This window comes from Trachurus japonicus, chromosome 4, assembly GCF_045865225.1.
Source record: "Trachurus japonicus isolate A0001 chromosome 4, Traja_1.0".
NCBI lineage: Eukaryota > Metazoa > Chordata > Actinopteri > Carangiformes > Carangidae > Trachurus > Trachurus japonicus.
The window spans coordinates 16019847-16047028 of NC_140910.1; the positions used below are offsets into that span (position 1 = coordinate 16019847).

General features: G+C 42.7%; 1 protein-coding gene across 1 annotated transcript; it reads left to right on the forward strand.

Annotated features, from left to right (window-relative positions):
- Positions 1-24548, forward strand: qsox1 (quiescin Q6 sulfhydryl oxidase 1). The gene is made up of 13 exons (XM_085774325.1): positions 1-413; positions 1281-1381; positions 2503-2551; positions 2861-2963; positions 3496-3586; positions 3871-4016; positions 7037-7171; positions 7258-7387; positions 13584-13706; positions 15502-15640; positions 16930-17106; positions 22244-22405; positions 22543-24548. The coding sequence occupies exons 1-13, from the start codon at positions 131-133 to the stop codon at positions 23352-23354; spliced, it is 2451 nt and encodes an 816-aa protein (XP_085630451.1). The 5' UTR covers positions 1-130; the 3' UTR covers positions 23355-24548.
- The last annotated feature ends 2634 nt before the right edge of the window (positions 24549-27182 follow it).

Sequence of the window (27182 nt, forward strand, 5' to 3'; positions counted from 1 at the left end):
GCCAAGTTTTGTGACACTGAGGTGGAAACTTGCTGCGGTGAGAGCAGCGGCTAACACCACCGCACCACTACAAGCGGCAGCGGCGGCAGCAGCAGCGGCGGCGGAGGAGGCGGCAGCTCGGACGGGGAAGATGGCGCGGTGCTGCGGCCGTGCTGCCACGTCTCGGTTTACACCTTATACCAGAAAAATATTAACACTCGCCGTTTGGTTATGCTTTTATCTGCTTTTCCTCTCCGCTGCGGAGGCCGGACTGTACACCACCTCTGACCAAATCATCCTGCTAACTTCGGAAAACGAAGGGTCGGTGTTGTTGAACTCCTCCGCGGCCACAGTCGTGGAGTTTTACGCTTCGTGGTGCGGACACTGCATCGCCTTTTCTCCGGTTTACAAGAGCCTGGCCAGAGACATTAAAGGTTGGTAGACGGGCCTCAAGTGCAGTCACGTAGCCGCAGCTGTTCACAGTCAAAGTTAATTCATAATGTCAGTCCAGTGTTATCACTCATGTTCTGTTATGCATTGTTTCAGACTTACAGCTTTACACCACATAAGTTTTACAGTTCATCATTCCAGGACTAATAATAGATTATAGATCATTGTGGTACGTGATATTACATATTCCTGCAGCTTTCATCATATTCATGCAACTCAGTGAGAGCACCAAGCTGTTGTCTGTGTCTGTTAATTAGAGCATGTGATCTAATGAAAGTATTTTTATTCTGCTCAACTCTGAACCTCTCCATCACGTCCTCTTGAGTTTTCTTTCTGCAGCTCATGCACAAAATAAAATATATGACAGAACCATGAGAACCAATATAATTAGGATGACAGTCAAGGGCAAAGTTTCTGATGATGGCAGAGGGCCTGACAGAGCCATGGGGTGTTTCAGTCTCTCTCTCACACACAGTTAACAATGGCAACTGACAGCTTGGCATGCAAATCAAATGCCTCTGGCCTGGGAGCAAGGAGGAGAGCTGAGGAGAGCTCACGCTTTATGTGCATGTGCAGATGATAACAGTGGCTTTGTGCATAAGTATCATCAAGAGTTACATTCTTGATGACCTGTTAGAAACACTACATGTGAGTGATCACAGTTCACAGTGATGAAGCAGCCCCTGAACAATTACGTTAAAAAACGCAGTTCCTTATAACCGGTGTGCCTGGAACTGTTTTTTTAATATAATTATCCAGTATTTGAAGGCAGCACTGGGTGCAGCACACAGTAGCCTACACTAATATTTTTCTGTGGCTCTCTCTCTTTTTATTTGATGTCTGTTGGACAGAGTGGAAGCCAGCTGTGGACCTGGCAGCAGTAGACTGTGCTGCAGAGCAGAACAGGAGGGTCTGCATCAGCTATGGCATCAGAGGGTATCCTACTCTAATGGTATTGTACAGTGTATATCAACTCTATGTATCACCTGTGACAAACATCCCAAATAATCATCAGTGGCAGTTCAATAGTATTCAATATCAATCAAGAACAAGAAAGCAACATACACACATACGTTTGATTTTTGTATTGCAGAACATTCATGTATAGACAAAAAGTCTATTTGCACGTAGGTTATAATGGAGTTTTACTTAACTGTTAAAGTCCTGATTCAGGCCTGATTGACCAGTCCAAACTCCTTGCTACTGCTTCAAGGCATACATGTGTGTTTTGTTGATTTGTAGATAGGTTGAATTGATTTTTGCTCATCACTTATCTTTTTAGGGCTCAAACAATATATTGGTTAATTAACCAGCTGATAGCTCCCAAAAAAATATAATCAAATCATCTTGCAAGTTGTTTAAGTAAGCAAAAAATATCAAATATTTGTTGATGTTGCTTCTGACATATGAAAGTTAGAAACTGAAATCGATTTTTTTTCTTCATGTAGTTGTGTAATGTAAATTGTGCATAAATAATCTTTTGTTATTCAGTAACTTTGCAAGCTAATTATTACGAATTAACCAGGCCTTACTCTGTATTTATGCTAACTTTGTGTTAAATGTAATTGTTGTTTGTTACAATGCTTTGTCTGTTTACGTGTCGTTATTGAAACTCTGGATTAGAAACAGACAGACACTGTAGATGTGGATGTGGATGTGTATTCTCAGTAGAGTTATCTTTTGCAAGATCAGCAGTTGCGCTGCAGAAACGCCGGCCAGCTTCAAACATCTGTATTTGTGTGATTGATCAGCAGAAGTGTGTGTTAAGGCCTCTGTGCTCACTGTCATCCAGGGAAGGCCAGTGAAACAAAGAGCTCCTTCTGTCTGAACTCACAATGGAGCTCTAACATCTGCGACTCATTTTAACCAGGAAGGATTTAGAGGTCAAGGCGGGCAGAGGGGAAGGCTATGCCCCCACCAAACATTACACAACATCGCTTTGCTTCTCTCATGGTCGTGTGAGGCCCGTCTGAGCTGGTCTCTCTCTCTCTCTCTCTCTCTCTCTCTCTCTCTCTCTGTCTCTCTTTTTGCTTCTTTCCTAACCCAAAACCTCTCTCTTCTTTCACTTCACAGTTCTTCCCTGCCTACTCCAAGGCTGACTTCACAGGAACACCTTTCAGAGGTACATGGTCGCAATTTAAACTCTTGACTCCACCTTAAATTATGTTTCATAGTGAACGTGCACTTTCAACAGGCGTCGTGACAGAGGGAGCAGTAAAGTACACACTGATCCTTTTCTTATCAGACGTGTAGTTTATTTTTAGTGCTTAGGTCAACTCCAGTGTGTAACTCTGCGCCAATTATTTCACATTTATGTAATAATGCCCCTGACCCTGGGAGTAGTTTATATACATGCTCGGCCAGTTATGAACATGTTTGATAATCCAAAATGAGAATGAAACATTAAAATATAATGACCTTTGACCTCCAGATTTTACCCGTGATGTTCGAGGTCTACGTCACAGGATCATAGACCAACTAGAAGCCCACGCGGAGCCCTGGCCCCCTGCCTGCCCCCCACTGGAGCCCACCAGGTAAAGACACAGACACAGACACAATTTCAGTTAGAATAATGGATGATTGTTTTTTATCAGTAGTGTGTTAGGCTGAATGTGTCTGTGTATTTTAAGTTCAAAATCCTTTAATAGAGGCTGAGGGACCAGCATGTTTCCACTAGGAGGGTCATCACTTTTGGACCACCCAGCTTTGCCCACAAATGTCACCAGATGCATAAACTGCATACGTTCAGTTTATTATCATGGTGGGGCAGGAAGCATAAGCAGGAAGTCAAGTTTATTTCTCCTTTTAGCCTTAAAGGGAAAGTGCTTATTTCACAATCATGACATTTTCTTGTTCTTTTCTTCTTTTAAATAATGACCAAAAGTTGACCTCTTGTTGAGCCCTTGTTTCACAACAGAGATTCCTTATTGCAACGTCTCTTTTTATTTCTCAAACAGTAATTGTATAGTAGAAGATATAGAAGAAAGTGGATATCTAAGTTGTGTGTAGGATTTAAGTTACGGTGTGTGTTTCTTAAAAGTATTTTGTCTGCTCCTCTCTCTCCAGCCAAGCAGAGCTTGAAAGCTTCTTTGAGACAAACAATGTCCAACACCTGGCCCTGATCTTTGAAGAAGCTCAGTCCTACGTCGGCCGAGAGGTAACAGCTCGTGTTTCCATGAGCGTTAGCTGTCTGCATCAGAGTTCTCTAGATAATTGTCTCTTTCTTGGCACAACAAGTTACTGAAAAACTGAGTACAGATGCCAGTCTTATTACAATGCAGCTGTAACAAATCTCTGTTATGAATGACCTCACATCTGGAGGGGGTGGTGGGGAAACCTGCTGGTGTAATGTTTGATTTGTAAAAAGACTTTCATATTTTGTGTGTTTGATGAGAAATAATTGGATATTACTAACACAAATTGTGTGTGTGTGTCCTTCAGCTAACCCTGGATCTGCTACAATTTGAGAACATTGCAGTGCGGAGGGTACTGAACACTGAGGAGGGTCTGGTGACCAAACTAGGAGTGACAGAGTTCCCATCCTGTTATCTGTATTACCCTGGAGGCAACTTTACCAGACTCAAAGTGTGAGTATCTGTTCATCTTATTAACCTTGACTGAAAAACACAGTGTTTTTACAGTTTATAAATCCTCACCACAATTGCCAGCTTTCATTTTAACTCTTTTTTCAAACATCTATTATACATGTACCACTTGTGTATATGGCCTACATTGTCAGCATCAGTTGTCACAGCAATTAATACCAGTCACAACTGTATATGGACAAACTACAAGAAGGAGATAGGTTGTCACTAACGATGTTAAGTCACACAGAGCATATAAAATAGCTGCTAAAATCATGGAAGCACTCACCGTATGTCTTGCCTGTTCAGGTTTTTATTTATGTAAACAGATGTCATTTAAATTTATAACGTGCCCAAAATTATACACTTTCAAAAAAAAAACTTATTTTATTGATTAAAGGTAGAGTCTGGAGGTTTGTTCGTTGCAGTTTCTAAACAAAACATTCAAACTGGGCCCCTCCTCTTGGGCTCAACTGTGCAGCCTCCTTCCTCTGAAAGCAGTTATCACGACTGCAAAGAAAAGGAAATACAGTCTGAGTGAAGTAGCTCTCTACAACATTGAACTGGTTGGAAACCTAAACAGCACAGAAGGTGCAAAACCTTGGGTGTTCAGGGCAGTTTAGTGTTGCTGTGTTTTTGTGAATGGGAAGACTCCTACAGTATTTCACTTGTTCTTTTGTATTGCACTACTAATGAGGGCATTTTCAGCGCTGGTGCAAACCCGCTGTCTGAAGGCTTTGTTGTGCACTTCCTCTTCCTCACTCACTGGTGTGGAGCAGCCCTTAAAGTGACCAACCTACTTTACACAAAGATGGGAGGAGCACGGACTGGGATGGAGCCAAACTGTAATAATAATCTTAACAGCAGTGTGTCATAATTCACATCTCACTGGTCACTTAAGAATCTCTTGTTGTGCTTGCCTATTGTTATCTGTGGTGTACATGACAGTGGGCTGGTACAAACTTGCAAGAAAAACACTGTGGTTTGGATTGGATTGTACTTTATTGTCCCGAAGGGAAATTTGGTTTTTCCATTCAGCATGGTATGCAAACACCAGTTTACATACGATTGTTCATTGTTTACAGTGCCAGTGCATTTGCAAATTCCACACAAAGATGCTTGTGACATTTTTACCAACCTGAAGGAACACCCGATGGAAGTTTATCACTCAATATCTCTCCATCCTCCTTCAACCGGTTGAACCAGGAAGCCAGAGAGATTTGGAGAAAAACAGTCTCAGTTTAGACAGAGGAACTAATATTTTTAAACGCATGTGAGTGAGAGATATTTGGAGGTGTAAGGGGAACTTGAGTTGAACTGCTTTCATATATCGTGCAGTCCCTGTTCCAGGCATCACAAACTTTTTACAGTAAATTCCATTTAGCTTGATGTGAGACGCACACAAACACCAAGTTTACTCCCCTTTGGTTGCTATTGTTCCACAAACAACAACTTTGCTTCCTCCTGAAAAGCGTTGTCGTGTGCTCATTATCTGAACCCTATTCATGAGAGTACTTTTAAACATCTGGCCTCTTAATGGGATCAGAGCATCAAAATTGCTCCCATTATTCACTATCATAAAGCGACGCTGATCATTCCTCACCCTGCAAATTCATCTGCTGTTTCTGCCTCTTTGTTTGGCTGTTTCAATAACTTGGCATGCAAAGAGGACTCTTTTTAGTTGACAAATGCAAAAAGGAAATGATTTATTGCCGATTTATTTATTCACCCTCCATCTCTCCCCTTCCAACCCCCCTCATCTCCATCACTGTACAGAGGGGAGGTTTTTTAATTTCTTGCATGAAAACAATGCCATTGCTTTTCTGGCTTCACCTGCCAAACAAGCCCCAGCCGCACACGGCAACAGATGGCCTCCCATCATCACTGAATGTCTGATTGATCCTGGGAGAGCAGAGTGTGCAGCGCGTGCACGTGTGTGTGTGTGTACATGTGTGTGTGTGAGAAAGAGAGGGAGCACGCAGGGGCGTCTCACATCCGTCATGCATGTAATGTGTGCTGGTCCCAGGTGAACGTATTCCCTCCCAGCCCACCCTGATGCCTGCCTGCCTGCCCGCTGGCCCTGGGGATTGCTGGATGAATGGCTCTCCTCTCACATCTGTACACTCCCACCAGACACGCAGGTGTAATTGAGTCCCGGGCTGGTGTGAGTGAGCGTGGGCGCAGAGTATCCATCCTCCTTATTACCATCCTGTTGCAGTTTTACAATGCTCTCTCTCTCTTCCCCCCCCCCCCTCTCTCTCTCTCTTCTCACTGTCTGTGACGAGGGGAGAAAGCAAATGAGAGGAGGGTGTGTGGGGTAGAGAGGGAGAGAGAGAGAGCCCATTAATTGCTGTGGTTCCAGTTGCAGGGTTCACATCACATGCCTAAATGATCAGCGTTCTCTCTCTCTCTCTCAACCTCTCTCTCTCTCTCTCTCAGCTCCACGCTACCCTGGCACCATCTGCTCAGTATTTAAAATGCATTCCCGTAAGCGTGTAAAATATATGGCCACAAAAAATACAGGTCATAAAACACTTTTTATGGAAGTGGACTGCTGAAACAAAAGGTTGAAAATAAATTTTCAAAAGTGTGCATTTTAGTTCCTTGCAGAATTGAAGCCTTCCACTCTTAATTTTATCACAAGTGTGAGGACACCTGAATATTTCATTCACAAAACCATGAGCAAAACAGTGCCTGTCCAGTTATCCTAGAGATTTTGGATTCTAGCTGCAGCAGTTTTAATCAATCAGTTCATTCACAGCAGCATTCACGGTGCTGGGTTTCATCCTATAGGTGTTGGATTTGGCTGAGGTCAGGGCTTAGAGGGAGAAGTTACTATTTTCACTGGAATAGTGACATTGAAACATGAGAGGGTTTCATATTTTGTGTTCGAAACACATTCATATTGTTACGATTACCTGTAACTTTCAGACTTCCCTCAAGTAGCTTGACCTCAGAGCAATACAAAGAAGTAACTTTTGCCCATGTACTTCATGGGTCTCACCTGTGCTTCTCTCCCACAGGAAGGTTGAGGCTCGTACTTTCTACTCTTATGCCCTCCAGAGGCTCCCGGGGGTGGTGCGCTCAGGAAAGCCTCCACCGGTCACCACAGGTGGCCTCACCAACAGCACAGAGGAAGCCTGGAGGCTCTTCAACAGGTACGAACAAGACAAATCTCTGACTTATCATAGATGTGTGTATATTTATATATAGATATATATAATTTGTGTAATTGTGTGTCCAGGTCTAGGGTTTACATGGCAGACCTTGAGTCAACGCTTCACTACTCACTTCGTATGGAGGTGGCTGCTCACACCGTCATCAAAGGAGAGGCACTGACTTCTCTGAAGAGCTACATCGCGATCCTGGCAAAGGTGAAGATATAAGCAAGAGAACTACACACACATGCAGTGCATACACAGTGTGTTAACCAAACACTCTCATTGTTTTGGTTTGTTTTGTTGAGCGTATGTCAATTGGAAATCAAATTCATTAATACAGTGTGGATGAGAAATCACATCTGCAGAGCAAACATCAACAATATTTTTCCTGTGCATAATAAGCAGCTTGTTTACATTTCCCCCCAATTTTTCCTCTTCACTGTCTGCCATTAGAAACTCAGTCTGGGTTTCCCTTGTCTCCAAACCACAGTGATCAGTCAAGAGCTTTTGGATAAGGAAACTAAAGAGAAAATAAATTTGAACCACACATCTGCAAGTTAAAAAATGTTCAGACATAAAAGTTGATGCGCTTGTCAACAGAGAAGTGTAGTTACGACATGTTGCCACTAGGTGGAGAGTGAGATAACAGAATATTTGTCAGTGCTGTAGATGTGAGTTAATAGTCAGCCAGGCTTCCCTCCTCATAACATGTTGTTTCATTCCCTTAGATTATTCCGCAAATTGAACCAAATGAATTGTTTTGTCAAGTGCATTGTTGTTTTAAACCATGCACACTCTCATTTAGACTCATTAGTGAAAGCAGCGGAGGATGCCATTGAGTAGAGGCGAGCAGCACAAAGACTCTCCTGGGTATTGTTGACCCTCTTGATGTGGTCTCCCAGGGGGATTGAAGCGTGGCTGCCACCCACAGGCTTTGCAAAGATACATTCAGTTTACATGCAAGCCTCACTGGGACACCCTAACCACTACTACTACTCCTCCTCCTCCTCCTCCTCCTCCTCCTCCTCCTCCTCCTCCCCACCCCTCTCTCCTTGTGCTGTATCCCTGCTTTTGGTTTCACACAAGCAATTTTGTAAATACTTGTGACTGTGCCAAACCTAAGTGGTTCACCAAAACAACCTCCCTCCTCCTCCTCCTCCTCCTCCTCCTCCTCCTCCTCCTCCTCCTCCTCCTCCTCCTCCTCCTCCATCTCTTCTGCCTTTTTTCCATCATCTTTTCAATATTATCCTCCAATAGTTTATTTCTCATTTTATTCTGCCCTCTTTCTCCACCCCCTGGTTTCCACTTCCACAGATGCAATTGATTTTCACATTTTTCTAGGATTCAACATTTGGTTGATGATTCACCTTTTATCAACACCTAATAATGTCTTTCTCTCTTTTTTCTCACGTCCTCCCATCTTCCTTGTTCCCTCTTTCCCTCCTTCCTCGCTGAAGTGTGCCACCCAGGCAAACATGTTGTAATGATGAGGCCTGACCCGCTAGCCCTGTCCCTATTGGCTACGCACCAGGCTGTCTCACTGCCACCAATCTCTCTGATTATATCTCACTCTCTAGGGAGGCGTTGTAGCAAGCTAGTGTGTATCCAAGCATGTGTGTGTGTGTGTGTGTGTGTGTGTGTGTGTGTGTGTGTGTGTGTGTGTGTGTGTGTGAGGGGCGTGTGGCCTCCCATTAGCTTGAGTTTGTTTAGTCAATAGCGGCAGGTCCCAGTGGTATTTTTAGCCTGTCCCCCTACCAGAGTGGACCAGCCTGGCTCAGCAGGGCTTTGTGTAGCTTAGGAGGCCGTCATTTTGTTGCAGCTGACTGCGACTTGTGATGGTCCTTATTGACGTTTGACTGAGCACACAAAGAGCAACAAAGCGGCTCAGTCCTTTCTGTCAGTCAGCTTGTTAGGAGCAGTTAATGTAAGATGAGCGAGTAGTTTGTGAAGCAAGGCAGGAAAAAGAGTAGAGCTAAGAGTAGCTGATACATGTTTTTTTTTTCATATACTTTTGTATACTCATTATTTTTTAAGACACATTTTTTACATTTAGCTTTTACATGATGCAGTTTACAGGTTAGATATTGGAAAATTAAGTGTCCTTTCCAGAGTTTAATGTTCAACTTCTTTGGCTCTTTTATTTTTAATCTTTTGTCAGATGAGTGTTGATTAGTTGTGGAAATGACCTCACTGCTAAACTCCACTGTATTGTTAATTACTAACAGAATATGTAAAAATCTGACACCTGAACTCCCCGCTTGAGTCATGTGATTAAATTAGAGCGAAAGTGACTCATGATGCTCTGACCACAGAGTGGGCGTCATCGCTTCACGTAGTGGAATGATGCACTTTTTAATATTAACCAAATAGAGCAATCAGCGGAAAGTGGATTTGCATGCATTAGGGTGTGTCTATGCCTTGGTAATGCATACCTACAAGGGCTGCAGCTAATGATTGTTTTCATTAGCAATTATTCTGAATTGTGAAAGATTGCCATCACACCCATTTATGTGCAGTTTAATGCCAGACAGAAAGAAGCCACGTAGGACAAGCTGCAAAGCTGCCCGTACATTTTCCATCAACTGTCTAATAATTCCAGCTCTATTTGTGTGTTCAGTGTATCTTAAAGACATGCAAAGTCTCTGTAAATTAATATTTATTTGTCCCCTTTGTGTATTCATCTTCTTACCCTGGCCTGAAAAATTACTCTTCGTTCTGTCTAAGAATTTTAATTCCAAGATTTGCTTGTTTCTTTCCCACCCACAATCATCCTACCACTGAGTCTCCCTATGTGTCTCCCTCCAGACCGTAAACATGAGGTTGTTTTTTTCTCTTTTTTTATTCCCCCACCATGTCATAATATTACTAGATTTACTGTCTTGTCAGGCTGAAGCCGGATTTATGAATTCTCTACATGTATATGAGGATTAAAAAAGTGGATCTTGGGAGGCATGAGAGCATTACAGCGAGGTTTTTAAGGATTACACCTCTATCCTGCTTTTCTTAAAAGAAGCCCTTCAGCCCGAGGGGACAGAGGGGCAGGGGTCTAAGACAAAGAATTAAAGGGGGGGTTGGTTGGTCTAGGGACCTTCTCGTGCCAGGGTTTAGGACATGATTTACAGACAGGCCCTTCATAACAATACAAGAAAAAACAATATCAAATCAGTTGTCTGATTAATTATAAATCCTATTACGGCATTAAAAAACAATTCTCAAACAATGAATCAACTCATTTGGCTGTTTTCAGTTGTTCTCTCCTCTCAGCGACAATTGAAAACAGGTAAATATGTCCTGGTGAAAACAAGGTTTTCCTGGTTCCCACTCTGAGGCACGTGTTCGCAGCACCCCCCTCACGCCTCCCTGGGTGGATTGAAGTTGGATTACGACAAAGGGGCTTCACCCCGTCTTCTTCCCGGAGCATGGCCTGGTCTGCCCCGTTGCAGCCAACAGATGCGTCCCTCTCGGGACCCTCACCACAAGGAGCTTGTGGTTTCTCAAGTGCTGCTGATACTAATCGGATCAGGGATGACATATTGCCAGGGTGAAGGGGATTGTCATGGTCCAACTGGGATGGGGGCAGGAGGGGTACAGGGTGAGATGAAGGGGTGTGTGTGTGTGTGTGTGTGTGTGTGTGTGTGTGTGTGTGTAGATTTGAAGTAGATAATGGTAGGGAGGGGTAAAATGTATTTTATTTTTGCTTTTGTTGGTTTTGTTTGAACAGATTAGTGATCAGTGGAATTCAGTATTTAATTTCTGGGCAACATTGAGGACTTATTTTTGTTGGCCGTCTCAGCTGGCATGTGTCTGAATTATTTCCAGTAGGGTTTCACTTGGTTTCATATCGTCATAACTATAATTTTAGTTGCAGAAAGATTTCTAAAAACATTACTCAGTGTTAGTAGATGAAAGCAAATAAGTTCATCTTAACTATAATTATTTTTTGTGGTACTTTTTCTATCGTTATTTCCTCGGAAAATGTGTTAAATTAAATTCAGTTATATTCTGATGGTCCTGCTGTTGCATGATGCAGTCATTTTTTGTTTTTGGCACATAAAGAGACAATCTGCCATTTTCATCAGCTACTACCTGATGCAGATAAGGTGACTGATGTGTTGTGCATCATGGATAGTCACGATCAGAGGAGTTAAAAAAAGAGGGAGAGGAATCAATGAGAAAGAAAACAGATGGCGAGCCAGTGATAACACATTTTAAAAGTTGAACCTGTTTGAGTTTTTTTAGGTGATCACCAGACCCAGAGAACTCATGAATAGTGTTGCTTTGGTGATGCTGAGCTAAGTCCATTAGTGGGAAGCACCTGCGTTTTCTCTTCTGGTTAAATTCATATGGCTCCTTAATGAGCTTTTCTGACTGGTTGGTGCTCGGACCCCAGATCCAAACCTAAACCTATTATATCACTCTCCCAGCAGTGAGCAGCAGACATCACAAGCTCTTTGTCTGCTCTTTACATCCCATCTTTAAGCACTGTGTGTGTAGTATGTATATATTTGTCCTGACAAGCTTGTGTGTGCGTGTGCGTGAATGGGATTTTTACTTATGTAAGACACCCGCTTATTTTAACTTTGAAAACCTCAAAAACATTGATTTCTCATAAGATTTATTTAGCTTGGAAAGTAGATATTCTATTCTTTCTGAAAAATCTACAAACATTTGTATTTACTAATATCTAACATCTGAACACCAGAAACATATTTAACTCCTCAGTAAGAAAGTGTCTGTTGAAAAGTGAGGTTAAACAGAATCCAGTCATGCATCACATCTGTCACTGCAGAGAAACACACAAAGGACAGTTTTCTGCAGGTGCAGGAAGTCCAGACTGGACACAGGACAGAGGGGTGCTGTGTTAACCTTGGACAAGAAGGTTTAAGAACATTACAGGGGGTCTGGCTGAATGGTCAGTGACTAACATGCAGATCCTGTTAGAGGGCGATGAACAGATGACTGAGCTGTGGACTGAAAGGCATGTGTGTGAGTGTCAGTGTCTGCAAGTGTGTTTAGTTGAACAGATGGAGGCCACATAAAAATAAAAATAAACACCACATGTTATTTGATGCTATCTTTCTCTGTTTTCAGCTTTTTCTGTTTTTCTCACACACAACAGCTATGTTGAAATGTCACACTCAGTTTCCTCATACTGTCCTAAAAAGGGAGCTGAAGATTAGGAGGAAGAAAACTACAGTTACCATAGAAGTGGTCTTGTTGTATCAGTTTTGGAAAACGCTTTATCCTTTTATTGTGTCCATTTCTTGGAAACAGGACTATTATCATAAACGGCTCCATCGAGAGGCTTAGTGTAAAAAAGAGGAAGCACATTTAGCTGAAATTTATTAAAGTGCTCTGCTCTCTTACTGTCAGTGCACTCAAGACATCATCAATGCCTTTTGTTAGTGTTGTATGTGTAAAGACACGTTTGTCTTTGTCTGTCTTCACTCTGTCATCACTGGTCTCAAACACACATCGGCTGGATTTCCTCCGCAAGTTACAGTATCACGTTTCCTCTCCGCTGTGGTTGTTACCATGGTAATCGCAGGTTCAAAAGAAGTAAATACTCAACAGGACAGAGCCCGAGTTAGACGGTGACTAAGTGGTTGTTAGTGGTTTAGGAAATGGATCTTAATGAAGGAAAAGGCTTACAGCCAGCTGTTGTCACACTCGCTGAGATTCCCTCAAGTTGCTGAGAAGGAAAAACACTCAAACCACAACTTTTACAGACACTGAATACAAGATTTTTGAGGATAATCTGGCATTGTGTGTGTTTGTGAGTGTGAGAGAGAGTATCGAGATGATGTTGATTTCCAGCTGCCCTTTATGAGTAATTCGAAGGGCGTTAGCCTTATTAGCATATTGGCACACAACACAGTTACAAAGCTTTACTGTAATATTAAAAAGTTGTAAGACCCAACTTTGGTGATATTTTATAAAATACAGAGTAAAAGTTCAAATGCCAGTAATAAGATATCAAATTTGTGAGAACAAAAACTGGATTTATTCTTCATCAGTGACAGTGCACAGGATTTCTGGTTTCTTCTTAAACTACACATAAACCTACAGCTAAAATGATTAGTAGATAAATCAGTTTCTCAATCAACAGATATTAACTTTTGACAATTTTGATAATTCATTAATGATTTCAGGAGTATTTTTTTCTCCACTTATATGACTATATTCTATTTTTTAACCTTCCATAATATCACATTAAAGTTTTGGATTGTTGGTAGGACATTTATATATTTTTCAAACCAAATGACTAATCTAATGCTCAGAAACTAACTAGAATATTAATTGAAAATAGAAATGATTGTTATTTGCAGCTCTCAGTTCTTACATCTTGTTTTCACCATAATCAAGTTAACATTTGTTTCCATTGTGCCCTACTGTTTTACATGTGCAGTACTTCCCGGGTCGTCCTGTGGTGATGAGCCTGTTACAGTCTTTAAACACTTGGCTAGAGAACCAGGTTGGCAGTGAGATTACCTACGAGGCGTTTAAGGAGCTACTGGATAACACAGCACAGGTAAGTGAGGACAACAATCAGATATTTTAACAACAGGCATCCATGTTGCTGTGAACTTGGGGCTTCTTGTTTGTTCTTGTCCAAATTATTCATAACTCTCTTTTTATTGTCCGTCTTCCCTTTTTGGTATTCATTGGTCTCAGAGGGGGTCTGTCCATTAGATACTGCACTGAGGAAGTACATGAATGCAAATCGAGAAATAGGACGGACTTTTGCGAGACTAAAAAGGCAGGCATCTAGAAAGAAAGCAAGAAAGACAAGAGAGTACGAGACAGATGAGTAGCTGCAGGGACAACAGAGGTCAGGTGATCACAAAATACAGCCAGACTGACATGAGGACGTCTGTCTGAAAGTAACCTTGTTGAGTGACAAGGTCGACTTTATCAGGTCAAAGCCACCTCGGAGGCACCAAGGTGACATCTGTTGTGTCACAGAAAACTCAAAAACACACAGTATAAGTACATGAAAACATATTTTTCAGAAGATAAATATCTAGGTGTTTCAATATGTACTTTGCCCTTGTGTGGGTGCCAGCACATACGGCTGAAAATCTATGTGCTGTTGTCTTTGGAATGAAGCCTGCATGCCTCCGGTATGCAGCCCCTCGCAAATTGAAAGAGTCACTTACTTACATCATTAGCTTTTAGCAGGCAAATCAATGGATCAATGAATCAATGGGAAGGTATGAATAGACTTCGCCTCGGAGGAAATGGACTCTGTATACGCACACACACGCACACACACACCCCAAATCTTTACTATTGACATGTGAGTAACCCTGTCAATCACAGCAGCAATGGCAACACAGCGCGGTGAGAGAAATGACTTTATGTCAGAGAAAATATGTAGTTGGATTCAACTGAGGCTCATGGTTAGAGATCTGGATAGCCTCTGTTCATTAGCGAGGGCTGAGCCATTAACCTGAGATTGACTTCTCATTGATCAAGAAAACTACACTGAACAGCTTTCATTAAGTTGAACAGGTTAGGAGATGCTGGGAAGGCTTCACTTTTTAGATGGTCTTTTGTATTATGGCTCATTCAAAAGATCAAGTTGATGCGTTCCTGTATTTTTTTTACATTTTTTTTATCGTGAACAAATCATGTAAAGACCAAAACCAAAGTTCATTTATTCCTACTGAAGACATATTAAAATGCCCATCAATGTATATTCACATTGTTTGTGGAAAAATTGCTGAATTTTTGTGCCTCAGGGTTGAAAGAGTATGTTTGTTATAATTAATTTGAATAAAGTAGCAAAAACACTGGATTGAGAGTACTTGTATGCCAGCTATAACACCAGAGCACACTGTGTTGTATTTAACAAACAAGCAAGGAAGACTAAAAGTAATATTAGATAACTAAAAGTTGCGAACAAATCAACATGAATGCAGATCGTTCAATTTATACCAATGGAAGTTTTTATATAGTTAATAGAATTAATTAACATTGTGTTTAAACACTATTTAAATAAACCGATCTGGAACATGACAGGTTGAGTAGAAGATGGGGGACCTGATTTCACCTGCCGCGACTGTGGGACTATGGAGAAAAAAAACAGTTTGAAACTACTGTGCTACATGTTATAAAAGAACATGTTTAATTTTGGACAACAATGCAGGTCTTTAACAGAAATTGATGAGATACGTCGGCTCTGTAGCTTTTAGCCGGTGCAATTTATTGTTGAACTGAAAAATATTAAACCTGCCTCACTCTTTTAAGCTCTTAAGCTTTTTTTCTTTGTTTCTTCCCCCTCATCTCTGATCTGTTTGTGTGTTTGTTTTTAACTTTGTCAGGCTCCATACACCGCTTTGCCTGAAGGAGTGAGATGGGTGGGCTGTCAGGGCTCACAACCCCACCTCAGACGTTACCCTTGTGGGGTGTGGACTCTCTTCCACGTTCTCACTGTCCAGGCCAAGAATGCTGGAGGCTCAGGTACACAGACACACACACACACACACATGTTTGTAATGCTGTTGTGAATGAAAGGCCACTGAGAGTTCACGAAGACCTGAGGATGAGGAGGGCTTTGTGGGGTTTGGTAAACAAATTAGCCCAAGAATGTCCGCTGGGTTGCTTTTTTCACACTGACCTGATTGAACATCACACAGAAAAGACTGAAACACACACACACACACATACACAGACACAGAAATGTATCCTGATCATGTTTTGACCAGAATTTACTGAGTTGTTCCTCTTGTGTTTTGTCATTCGGTCTGAGCTAAAATTGAGCCTAATTGTGACTGTGTGAAAAGGGATTATGTTAGATTAGTGGAATGTGAGTGGTTAATAAAACAGGCAGATGACCAGAGGCTCCATTCCTGGCAGGGATGTTAATCTCCCTTCAACGGACACACACATACAAACGTACACACACACACACACGCACATACACAGATTAATCCCAAGGTTTACATACCGTCACGTGACCTGCAGATGGACTGACCAAAGGGGGGTGTCCATCTGGCCCCCCACAGGCCACCACTTTAGTGGGTGGGTACACATACATACATACAGGACAGTACTGACCATAACATGAGACTCGATTCATCTATGTGCATATGCTGCTCAGATTATCAAAGGAGTAAACACATTAGTGAAGGTTTGAACATCACACACAACACGCACACACTGCCAGACACACCTCCACTATTCATCTAAAGGTTCATCTGAACATCCTAAGCCAAGAACAAAAGCAAACGGCTCTTGGAAAATATGTTTGTGGACTGTTTGGGTCCTGAGACAACAGTCTGGCCACCATTCACACAGAGGGTTAACTGTGTTTAATCTCCAGATTGGGTTATCCCATTGGAATAGATTATTCATCTCAATATGGGGTTAACCCAGCTCTGTGTGACTCCTGGCCCACATAAGCGTGGGAATCCTGGAGCCCGTGGACCCGCACCACCATTAGCAAGCTTTCAGACTGCGGTGTAGCTTTTACAGTGCATTTTAATGTCGAGCAACAACAAGCTTTACAGGGCAGGTGATGTGTGTGTGTGTGTGTGTGTGTCTTTGGACAACAACCATCTGCATGCAACACCTTTTATTTTGGAATAAAAAAATACATTTTTACTGTATTTTTATTGCACCTAAAAGAGTGATTTTGTGTGTATTTGTATCAGTGTGTGTATTCAAAATCAGGACATGGAACAAACAGAAACCTGTTACCTGACTGAGAGACCTGTAACCTTCATGATGTCTTGTTGTTCCCCCTCTAGATCCGAAGCAGGTGCTGAAGGCAATGAGGAGCTATGTCCAAAACTTCTTCGGCTGCAGGCCGTGTGCTAAGCACTTCGAGAACATGGCGGGAGAAAGTTTGACTGAGGTGCGCACCTACTCTGCAGCTGTGCTGTGGCTGTGGTCCTCACACAATCGTGTCAACAACAGACTGGCAGGTAGGAGTCAGCAGCAGTCATTGAACATGGTTCATTATTTAAATTACAGCTATGGTACATTTATGTCTTTTGGAGAGGTTTTCTGAAATGTATACTGGAGCAGCTGTTCTTTATCTTTGGCTTCCATCATGTGAGTTATTTCTGTATGAAAGATGCACCATGTATTTCTTTCTGAATGAGAGTGAGGTTTGGGCATTTTTCAGCATGTTCATGATTTAAGCTACACATTAACTAGCTGGTTTAGAAAATGTTTACTTTCTACATTAGACACGAGACAGTTTACTGTATGTAGCTTATTGATGTCTTTGTAATTCCACATTGAACCACCAAAGCTCCCTGTCTCTCCTACTCTATCACACTCCTTTCTTTTTTCCACACTCCTCTCCTCTGTGTCTACCCCCATCCACATCACGGGACTATCAACATTACCTCACTCAAATATTGGGAAGACTTTAACTCCCAGTTTCTCCTCATGGTCAGTTAGTCCTCCTAATACCACAAAGAGGGTGAGGGGAGGAGGACGGATGGATCCTCAGATCAGACACCAGCTGTCACCCATGTCTTAGCCCTCCCCGTTTCATCTGTTTCTACCTCACCTGTTTTCTCCTGCTCCCCCCTTTCCTCTGCAGTTCTCCATCCCTCTATCACCCTTCCTTTGATTTTCTCCCACACCCTGCTGTCCCAGTCTCCAACCATTCCTTATTTATCTGTCCTTTACAATCGCATTCGATTTGTGGTGTAAACTCAACATTTAGTTACGTGTACTAGGTCATGAGAGAGATTTACTTAACTATCTTTTCTCAGTCTGTATAGAAGTTTACAAAGTTTTCTTTCTCTGACTGTGCTGTATCAGCATTTTACACTTGTGCACATCAGTCTTTAGAGTGCTAAACAGTCCCTGGGTGTCCCTCCTCCCTTGTCTGTGATCATATGATTTTATTAGGTGCAGGTCTGTCATTAACAACCCACTTTGTTAAATCACTGTCTTCTGTTTGTGTTGACTGCCCCCTCTCCTCTCTCAGGGACAGCTTGTGTCCTGAGCAGCAGGGACCAGAAGGGCACCCGTCCCTGCATGTGTCTGCTCCCCAGACACTTGAACACTATTCAGCTTCCCCCTCCGCAATCCATCCGTCTTCTCTCTCTTCCTCTGTCCCAGCGTCCTTCTTTCTGTTTTCCACCCACTGTCCCCTGGGACTCATATCCTCCGCTTGACAAGTAATAGCACAGCATCCTCACAGGATGGGTCCCCCAGGAGCCACCTCTCTTTGCCCCACCCCCCCACCCCCCCAGCACACACACACACACACACACACACACACACACACACACACACAATTCCCAAGGTATTGTGTGGCAGCAGGTGGCAAACACCATGACACAAGCCACACATGCTCCCCCTCTTTTTCCTGCCCCTCCCCAAACACACGCAGCCTTTCCAAGCATGGGTCAAGTTGTGGCGTGTGGCAGGGGGAGTTAGTGATGGTGGAGGGTGAGCTGGGGTCCACAGGGGATAAGTCGGGTGAATCAGAGGGAGGGAGGAGCCGAGGGTTTGGCTGCGTTTGTAGCAATGAGTGGCAGCGTCTCCCAGAGGAGAGCACACACTCCATCCCTCCATCCACTCCAACCCCTCCTCTCCCTTTTGCCTAAAGTGGAGCTCTTTAGCGAGCCTCTCCGCCTCTCCTTTCAGGAGCAGCCATGCATGAAAGAGCAGCTATTTGTAAAGCGTCTGAACAATTAATTTAGTTGGCAACAAAGAGGCCTCGGGGCCCTCAGCCTCCTTGCAGCGGCACAATAAAGACTGGTGGCAGCTCAGTCCTGTTGCTGCTTGTCAACAGGCTGAGGCTGATTCACATTTCTACAGACAGAGCAGCTCTGCTGCAGCAGCCCTGGCTGCTTCAGGACCCTGAGCTCATGTGCAGCGCTGACTCCAGGTTTTGGGAATAGAGACAACATCCTGATATTAATTAGGGGTGAATATTATTAGAAATTCCCTATACTACTGCTTGTGGAGTATCTAAGTCCCAATAACAAAAGAGTACGGTAATCCTTCTTATCAACCATTGTACGTATTTTCTTTTTTCTTAAATATAAGCAGGTCTATAAACACAAAATTAAATAACATTAACTAACACTGACATTTTTTAAATTTAAATCAAATATTAATTGATCTGAGAGTTAAGTAGGACCATCTATGAATCTTTCATTTAATTTAGTTAGGATCACGTTGGGCTTGAACCCGTTGCCTCATGTTGTCTACATTTACAGCTTGGTGCTGAACAGCTACAACTACAGGAAGATAAACAAGATTTTTAACAGAGCCCCAGAGTATCTCAGTCGCATGTTTAGGGATATCTGTTCTGCTGTGTTATGGCTTGGAATAACCATTTGCATAAGTTACCTTCATACATTGAAATAGTAGGTAGGTACCTACCAAAAAGAAGAATTTGACATTTTGGCACCTTCATTATTGTACTTTTTGACTTGTGTGAGTTCGATATTTATCGTTATGGTCTGTTGGTCACCAAGTGATCTAAATCCGGCCTCTTTACTATTAAAGAGGCTGAATTTAGATGGAAATTAATCCTGGACTTAACTGTCACCCATGACATTTTGAAACGATAAACTAAAAGTAAAGTGTATTAGTGTATAAAGTGTCTGAGCTGGTATGTGGTGTAGTCCCATCACTGCTCATCACTGTTCATCGCTCAGCAGTTTTAGACTATAGGTAATGGTTCTGTATTGGTAAAATGTCCGACATCAGCTGCACTCCCCAGCCGCCATGACGGCTCTATGTGCTGCACGGTGCAGGTGATCCTCACTTACAGAATTAGTGCTGAGGAAGCTAGTTTGATGTGCCGAACAATACATATTTATACTTGATGAATATGTATGTGTGGCGGGCAGTGATGACATCTCAGTGACAGGCCGTTGTGGCAATCTCAATATGGCTGGTATGGCTAAAGTCACCCTGGCCGCCAACGTGGCAAGCTGATTAGAATAAGGAAAGAGATGTGAGGCATCTGGAGTGGGTGTGTATATGTATATGTATGTATGTGTGGGTGGATGTGTGCTCTCACCTGCTGAAATGTGTAAAAGCCCCCCCACACACACCCGCAGCCAGCAGCCCATCCAGGACACAGTAAAATTGATGTATCCTTTATGTAAAGTACTGTATGCAGAGTACATACACACATGCATATGACTGAGATTAATCTTGAGCGACGGAGAGGAGGAGGAGGAGGAGGAGGAGGAGGGAGCAGGGACGGAGGTGGTGGAGGATGTAAATTGACAGTGCTGTAAAGTGACAGACCTGCTGCTGCTCTGCTTTTTTCCCTCTCTCTCTTTACACACATGCAAACACACACGTGTACACACACACACACACACACACACACACACACACACACACACACACACACACACACACACACAATGGCCTGTTGGTGACAACAAGCAATTTATTACAAGCTGCTTCCCTGCGTGTGTGAGTCTGTGGGCATTTGTAACAGAGTGTGTCCATCGAAGTTTGCATATGAGCCCATGAATATATATTTTTGTGTATTCCCTGCCGGTCTGTTTGCATGTGTGTGTGTGTGTGTGGGGAGGGGGGCGGGGGGTTGATGATGAGGGCAGTTGGTGGGCAGCAGCAGCAGCAGCTACATAAAAGAAAACATGTTAAAGGAGAAAGTTTCTAATTCATTAGAAGGGCAGATGCCCTCTGAGGTTTCTGTTGCTCTCATGTTCAATTTGGAGATTGGACTTTGCTTTCAAAGGGTGTGAAGGGACAAGACAGGTGGTCCAGAGCGCTGGGGTCTGCTGCTGCCTGAAAACAGGGATTGTGTGTGTGTGTGCGTGTGTGCGTGTGTGTGTGTAGGGAAGCTGTCCACTTTGGCCACATCTATTATCTCACCACCCCTCCCACTGGGACATCCCAGAAGCCCATTGATCATTATTAGACCCTGTCATACTTTCACACACACACACACACTCACACACATCAATCCCCAGATTACATGCACACAAACACAGACAGATGATTTACATATACACACTTAAACACATACGTACACATATGCATATGGGCACTTAGTTTTTACGAGCACTGTGACAAGATCAAATGGGTTCAACACAGATTGCATCCAGTCCTCAAAGCACTTAAATATCCTCAAGTCAGCGCAGCAGCAGGGAGAATAAAAGAAACAACAATAGATGAAGCAGCTGACTGGAAGCTCTGAGCTGTGAGGTCACTGCAACTAGACTGAATCCTGATCTATGGTATACATATTCTGACCTTGTATATTATCTCATATACAAGTTCAAGTTAGTGTCCGTTTGATTGTTACTGTGACAAAGCTGAAAATAGGAATTGGAAAAATAGGGGGAAAATAATTCAGACATTCAAAAACAACCTCTATGACTAGTATAACTTGCATACAATGATTTGATGATGACGTTTTAGGCCTGCATCATGCTACAACTCATTCTATATAATATCAGGAGTGCTATATTGTGTATATATAGTATATTTAGGACATTTAATATAGAGTGATGCATTATAGTATCAGAATTCTTATGTTTTTTAAAGATTAGATTAAAAGTATTGAAATAATTCCTCGATGGAGTAGAATAGAGGTGACTCATCTCACAAAATGGAATAGAAACTAGTACTGCCTTATTATTTAGTTAGAGCTTTTCAATCAAACAGAGGATTTGAAAACAGCACGAGCCACTAATGCAATTCAGTAGGTTTATATCTTTCCCAATACTGGATTTTTAAATTTCAATGACCCAGCAAACCTTTCATGGGTTGCATCTGAAATCACTCACTCATTCACTACTCCACACTCACTATGCAGAGATTTCAGTGTAGTGGACAAGAACTCCCTCTGAAAAATGAAAAAATACTTTCACACATTACTTTTCACAATGTATTGTGGGATACTACGAGTTCACTATATAGGGTATAGTCATTCTCATTATACATTTGGACAAAAAATATATATATAGTGGACTAAATAGGGAGACTTTTTTTCTGCACCTTATTGCTCTGCCCTCCATCTCCTCCCAGCACTGAAGCTGTCACTACTCAGTGGTAAAGTACAGTGCTTTAGCTCTGTGTCTGTGTTTATCTTTCCAGGTGCTTTGAGTGAAGACCCCAGCTTCCCAAAGATCCAGTGGCCTTCACCAGAGATGTGTCCAGCCTGCCATATGGTGAAGGCCAACGGGGATCACCAGTGGAACAGGGAGCAGGTTCTCTCCTTCCTCCTGTCCTACTTCTCATCCAGCAGCATCCTCAATGGTACAGGGCTCATGCCATCATGTCTCCAAAAAGTTCATAGCTCATAGATTCATAGATTCACATGACCTTAGGGTGATTAGTAAAGTATCTGCTTCTTAATTAAATTACATACATGTCTCTTTTCTTTTTACTGTCAGACTACCTTGACGACGAAGCCCAGATCATGGCTAAACAGAGGGAAAAACATGTCATGAAGCACGAAGCATTAGAAGCTGCAAGACATGGAGAAAGGAGAGCCAGGGAGGCCTTGGATGTGACACAACCTCTAACACCACAACCCACTGCGGAAGCAGAAGAGGAGGAGGAGGAGGAGGAGGGAGAGGAGCCACAAGACGAAGCAGTGGCAGATGAAGAGGAGGAAGGAGGGGAGGGAGCAGCAGCAGCAGACGAGATCGGTGGTAAGACATCCGAGCCAAGTCCCTGGGCCAAACCTGAGATGGAGGTCGGCCGAGGCCGGCGGCAGGTCCACAGGAAGCCGAGCATCGTGGGGATGAGGATGCGAGACATGCAGGAGGACATCGTGGACCTGGACTCATTCGTCAACCAGCACTACAAGGCCAAGGCGCTGCAGGTGGCTGCCTCCAACCGCATCCGACCACGCACCCTGCAGAGGAAGGAGGAGCAGGAGCCCGGGCCCGTGTTCGGGCTGGGCATGGAGCTGGACGGGGGGCTGGGGATGGTGGGCCTGCAGCCTATGGAGGCAGACTTAGAGCTGGATGTGGCGCAGCGGACAAAACGGCTGCAAAAGCGAGAACTGACAAGGCAGTACCTTGGTGAGGAGCTGAGCCGCGGGGGACGCTGGGTGTCCATGCTGAGCATCGGATTCTCCAAAGTGGACATCAGTCTATGTGTCATCCTTTACTTCATGTCCTCCATGTGTCTTCTCGCCATGTACGTCTTCTTCAAAAACCGCCTCAAGCTACGGCGGGTAAAAATAGCCGTGCCCTGAACCAAAGAGCCCTAAATGTGGCCTGAGTCAGAGCAATGATTAACATCCATTAGGTTCATGTAGGCTGAGGTCGGGGTTAGCGTAAGGGGATGTGCCAAGATTATCGCCATCTTAAGTGGTCCACTTAACTTGTACCTACAGTACAGCTAAAGCAGGCAAGGCCATGTTTTATTCCAAGTATTGCGGATGGTGTGAAGTGGAACGAGATTGAAGGAGAGGAGGAAATGAGCAGATAACCTTTGAAATCTTTGAAAATCAGGGCAGTTTTGTAACTTTGCACTTAATCCAGCCTCCAGAACGGTTCAGGCAGCACCTCCACCGTGGAAAATCTGCTCTCATAGATCTATATTTCAACAGGTGGGTTTCTGTTTGGGGTTTGTGATTGAGTTAAGGATAAACAGCAGTGCTTTTGATTCTGTTTGACCACTTATGAAGGATGAAATCAAACCCAATATGAGTTTAATTCCGTTTGTTTGTTTTTTTAATTGTATGAATTTATTGCAACTAATTTCTTTGTTGCTTAACTAAAGTAATACAAACCTACACTATTTCCCTGTGTTCTATGACCAAAAAGTTTCAGTATCAGTTTGTATATATTTACATGTAAATATTATTTGAATCAGTTGATCTTAATACTTAAATAGGTGATTCTTCTGTGATTTCAAAAAATAATGAGTTCTATTTTATTTTAAGTTACAAATGAACGGTCTTTTCCCTTCAATCTGTCACTGGGTTTGTTGTCATATTTGTGCATTTCGTTGAGGTTTTTGGCCTCATTCTCTGAATCCTTTGTGGGATCTGTAAGAACTGTTGTGTGACTGCAGCTTGTTGTTGAATACTGTGACTGGACCAGCAGCTCCGCAGTTACTTTCTCCAGAGAGAAACTGCTCAGCCCTTTTGTTCTTCAGCTCCTTCCGAGTCGATCTACAGTTACACTGATCGTTATATCACATCTCTGAATATTACATCACACTGCTGAGCCCACATAACAGCTACTCTGGTTGCTTATGAAGTGCTGTGGCGCGACACATATGTTCACACTGGACGAGTTTTGAGAATAAGCAGGATTTGTTTTTGGCTGCTGTCCGCTATGTAAAGCTTCTGCTGGTCATCTCAAAAAAACACTGTGTTTTTCTTCTGTATTGTTTGCTTCTTTGCTTCGGTCTGAATCAATAAAATTATTTTTGATAAAGACTCATTGTTTTCTTGTGTCATTAAAGATCTTGTGGCACGTGCCATCATATTATCATTTTTACCATTTTACATGAATTCACGCAGAGTAACCCCTCTGTAACATCTGTTTTGTCTCAAGATGTCACAATATTTTTTGACATCTAAGCCTGCTTGTTTTTTTGTTTTGACCAAGACCACCAGAAAGAAACATGAGGCAGGAATGAGCTGGGTGTTGCATGTAAAATGGTGAGGGAGGGGGTTAAAGCATCCAAGGTTGAAGGAAAAAGCCTGTTGCCATCTGCTGTGCAGCGCAAGCTAAATCCTAACAATTTCATTGGGATTATAGCAAGTGAGTAATCCAGCTTTCCTTTAGGACTAGAGGGGAGAGATTACCCTTGAGGATTAGCTCCCTGCAGATAATAAACTTTATTAAAACGCAATCTGCTTTCGTGGGGCTTCTTCCCTCCTCACACACTTGGAGGTGGGCTCTCCTGGTGGTGGCGCAGCAGTGGACCGCTCAGAGAGGAAGCAGTGTGTGTGACTGATGGATGGATGGAGGGTTTGATGTCGCCTGGATTACAACAGACCCATCTGAAGGACAACTGATGCTTGATCTTGAGTTTTGTGTTTCCTGGAACATTGACTTGAATCCCCCTGACTCCTGCCCCTTTACCTCTCCCCCCATTCTCTCTCACACACTCACTTACACACTCTCACACACACACACACACACATCTATATATCAGCATCAGCAATATGACAGCGTTTGATGGTGGAATAGTTGAGTTAAGGCCGTCAATTCTTCCATCACACACTCTCACTCACACAATGAGTTGATTAATATCCCGACATTAAAGCAGAGGAGCATCGAGGCTGAGCAGCTGTGCTTGTGTGACTTTATCAAACTCTCTGATACTTTGAATTAGACCCTCAGTGACACATGATGATGGCCAGAATGGATTGAGAAAAGCACAGTTTGTCACAGAGAAGCTTCAGTGTGTTATTTATTCCTTTTTCAAACATTGTCCAATATATCAAAAGGTAAATTTTAATATCAGGGTGGGAAGTTGTTTTTTTAGGTTGGGAAGTGTCACACTAAAAGGAGGACTTATGGGCCTTTTTCGAACTTTTTGTGTGGTTGTTGGCTGGTTGTTTGACATCCGGCAGGTAATTTACTGAAGGGATCATAGAGATAATGTTAAATTCTTATAAACATCCATTTCCTGTCTTAAATCCAAACGTGTCTTTTGTTGTAAGTACTTTTCTCCCACCACATCTGATCCGTTAATCTGTTTAAATGTTTACCTGTGTTTGTTATTGGATTGGAGTCAGCAGTGCTATACGTGCTCCATGCTCCTTACTCGACAGAAGCCCTTCATCAGGTGCCTTGAGCCGCGGAGAGCTGCAAGTGTTTTGCTGGTTCAGACTAATGTTGGTTAATGAGGAAGTTGGCAGCGGTGTAGTATCAGTGTGCAACTTTGCCAAGGCTGAGGTGAGCGGTTCACACTGAGGACAGAGGCTTCAAATCTAAATCAGGAGACATTCACAGCTGTTTAGCCTCTTAATGTGTCTGATTTGAGAAGCAGATTCAAGTTTACAAGCACTAGAATGTGAAATGTAGAAAAAGGTTATCAAAGAAACCTGAGAGATTTGTGACTAAACTAAAAACAAACAAAGAAAGAACAAAAAACATAAAGTAAGTAAGTGGGGTGTTGGATCAGTCCTTTTCCCACACAGGTGCACAGCTGTGCATCGAGCAACACACCACCAGTCAAGTTTGAACACACAGTTGGCTGATGTAGTTTTCATTGAATATTGACAGTACGTAATTGCAAATTACAAGAAGGTAAAATACTATAAAACAAGAGTTGGACCGGCAGCGCTGTAAAACTGTCAAAGTCTCTCATGCTTGGAACAGACAGTAAGAATGCCCCTGCCCAACAGAAACTTAAAGGTGGTAAAAGTTAAAGTAACAAATATAAAAAATAAAATCACTAAACAGTGTGTGTGTCTACAGATAATGCTCCAACAGGGGCATTTATCAAGTAAAAGAAGTTGGTCATAGATCTGACAAAATGATGGAGATTCCTTCTGGAAGTCACCACAACTTTTCCTCTTTCACAAATTAAACAAACAACATGTAGGCTAGATAATGTGTTTGTAAGTGAGATGCAGACATGTTTATTGGATCATTTTTGGAGAGTAAAATTGGGATGGCACCAGATTTTCCTTTTCATAGTGTCTTATTGCTATGCTTGAGAAAGCAAAGCTAATTTCCTCCTGGCTACAGAGGTGAAGGCGTCTCATTATCTAACACTCAGTGAGACAGTAAAGAGGCGTATTTCTTATATGTTAAATGCAGATTTAAGGTTTCTGTTCATGCTTTTATTGTGTGTATAAGAAGTCACTAAAGTGGTCAGATAAGAATATTACATTTAAACATATACTCAACTGTATACTCTGTGTGCTGATGACGATCAAGGGATATGACTGAAAGCTCAAGAACAGCAAATACATGGACTTAGCGGGATTGTTTAGTTTCCCTGCCCAGCCTCTGTCCTCCTTCACTTCAGTGAGACACATTGCCTGTTTACAGAAGTCGTCCAGTTCGCCATCACTCCTCCAGATATGAGCTGTTTCTGCTGCTGATTACTC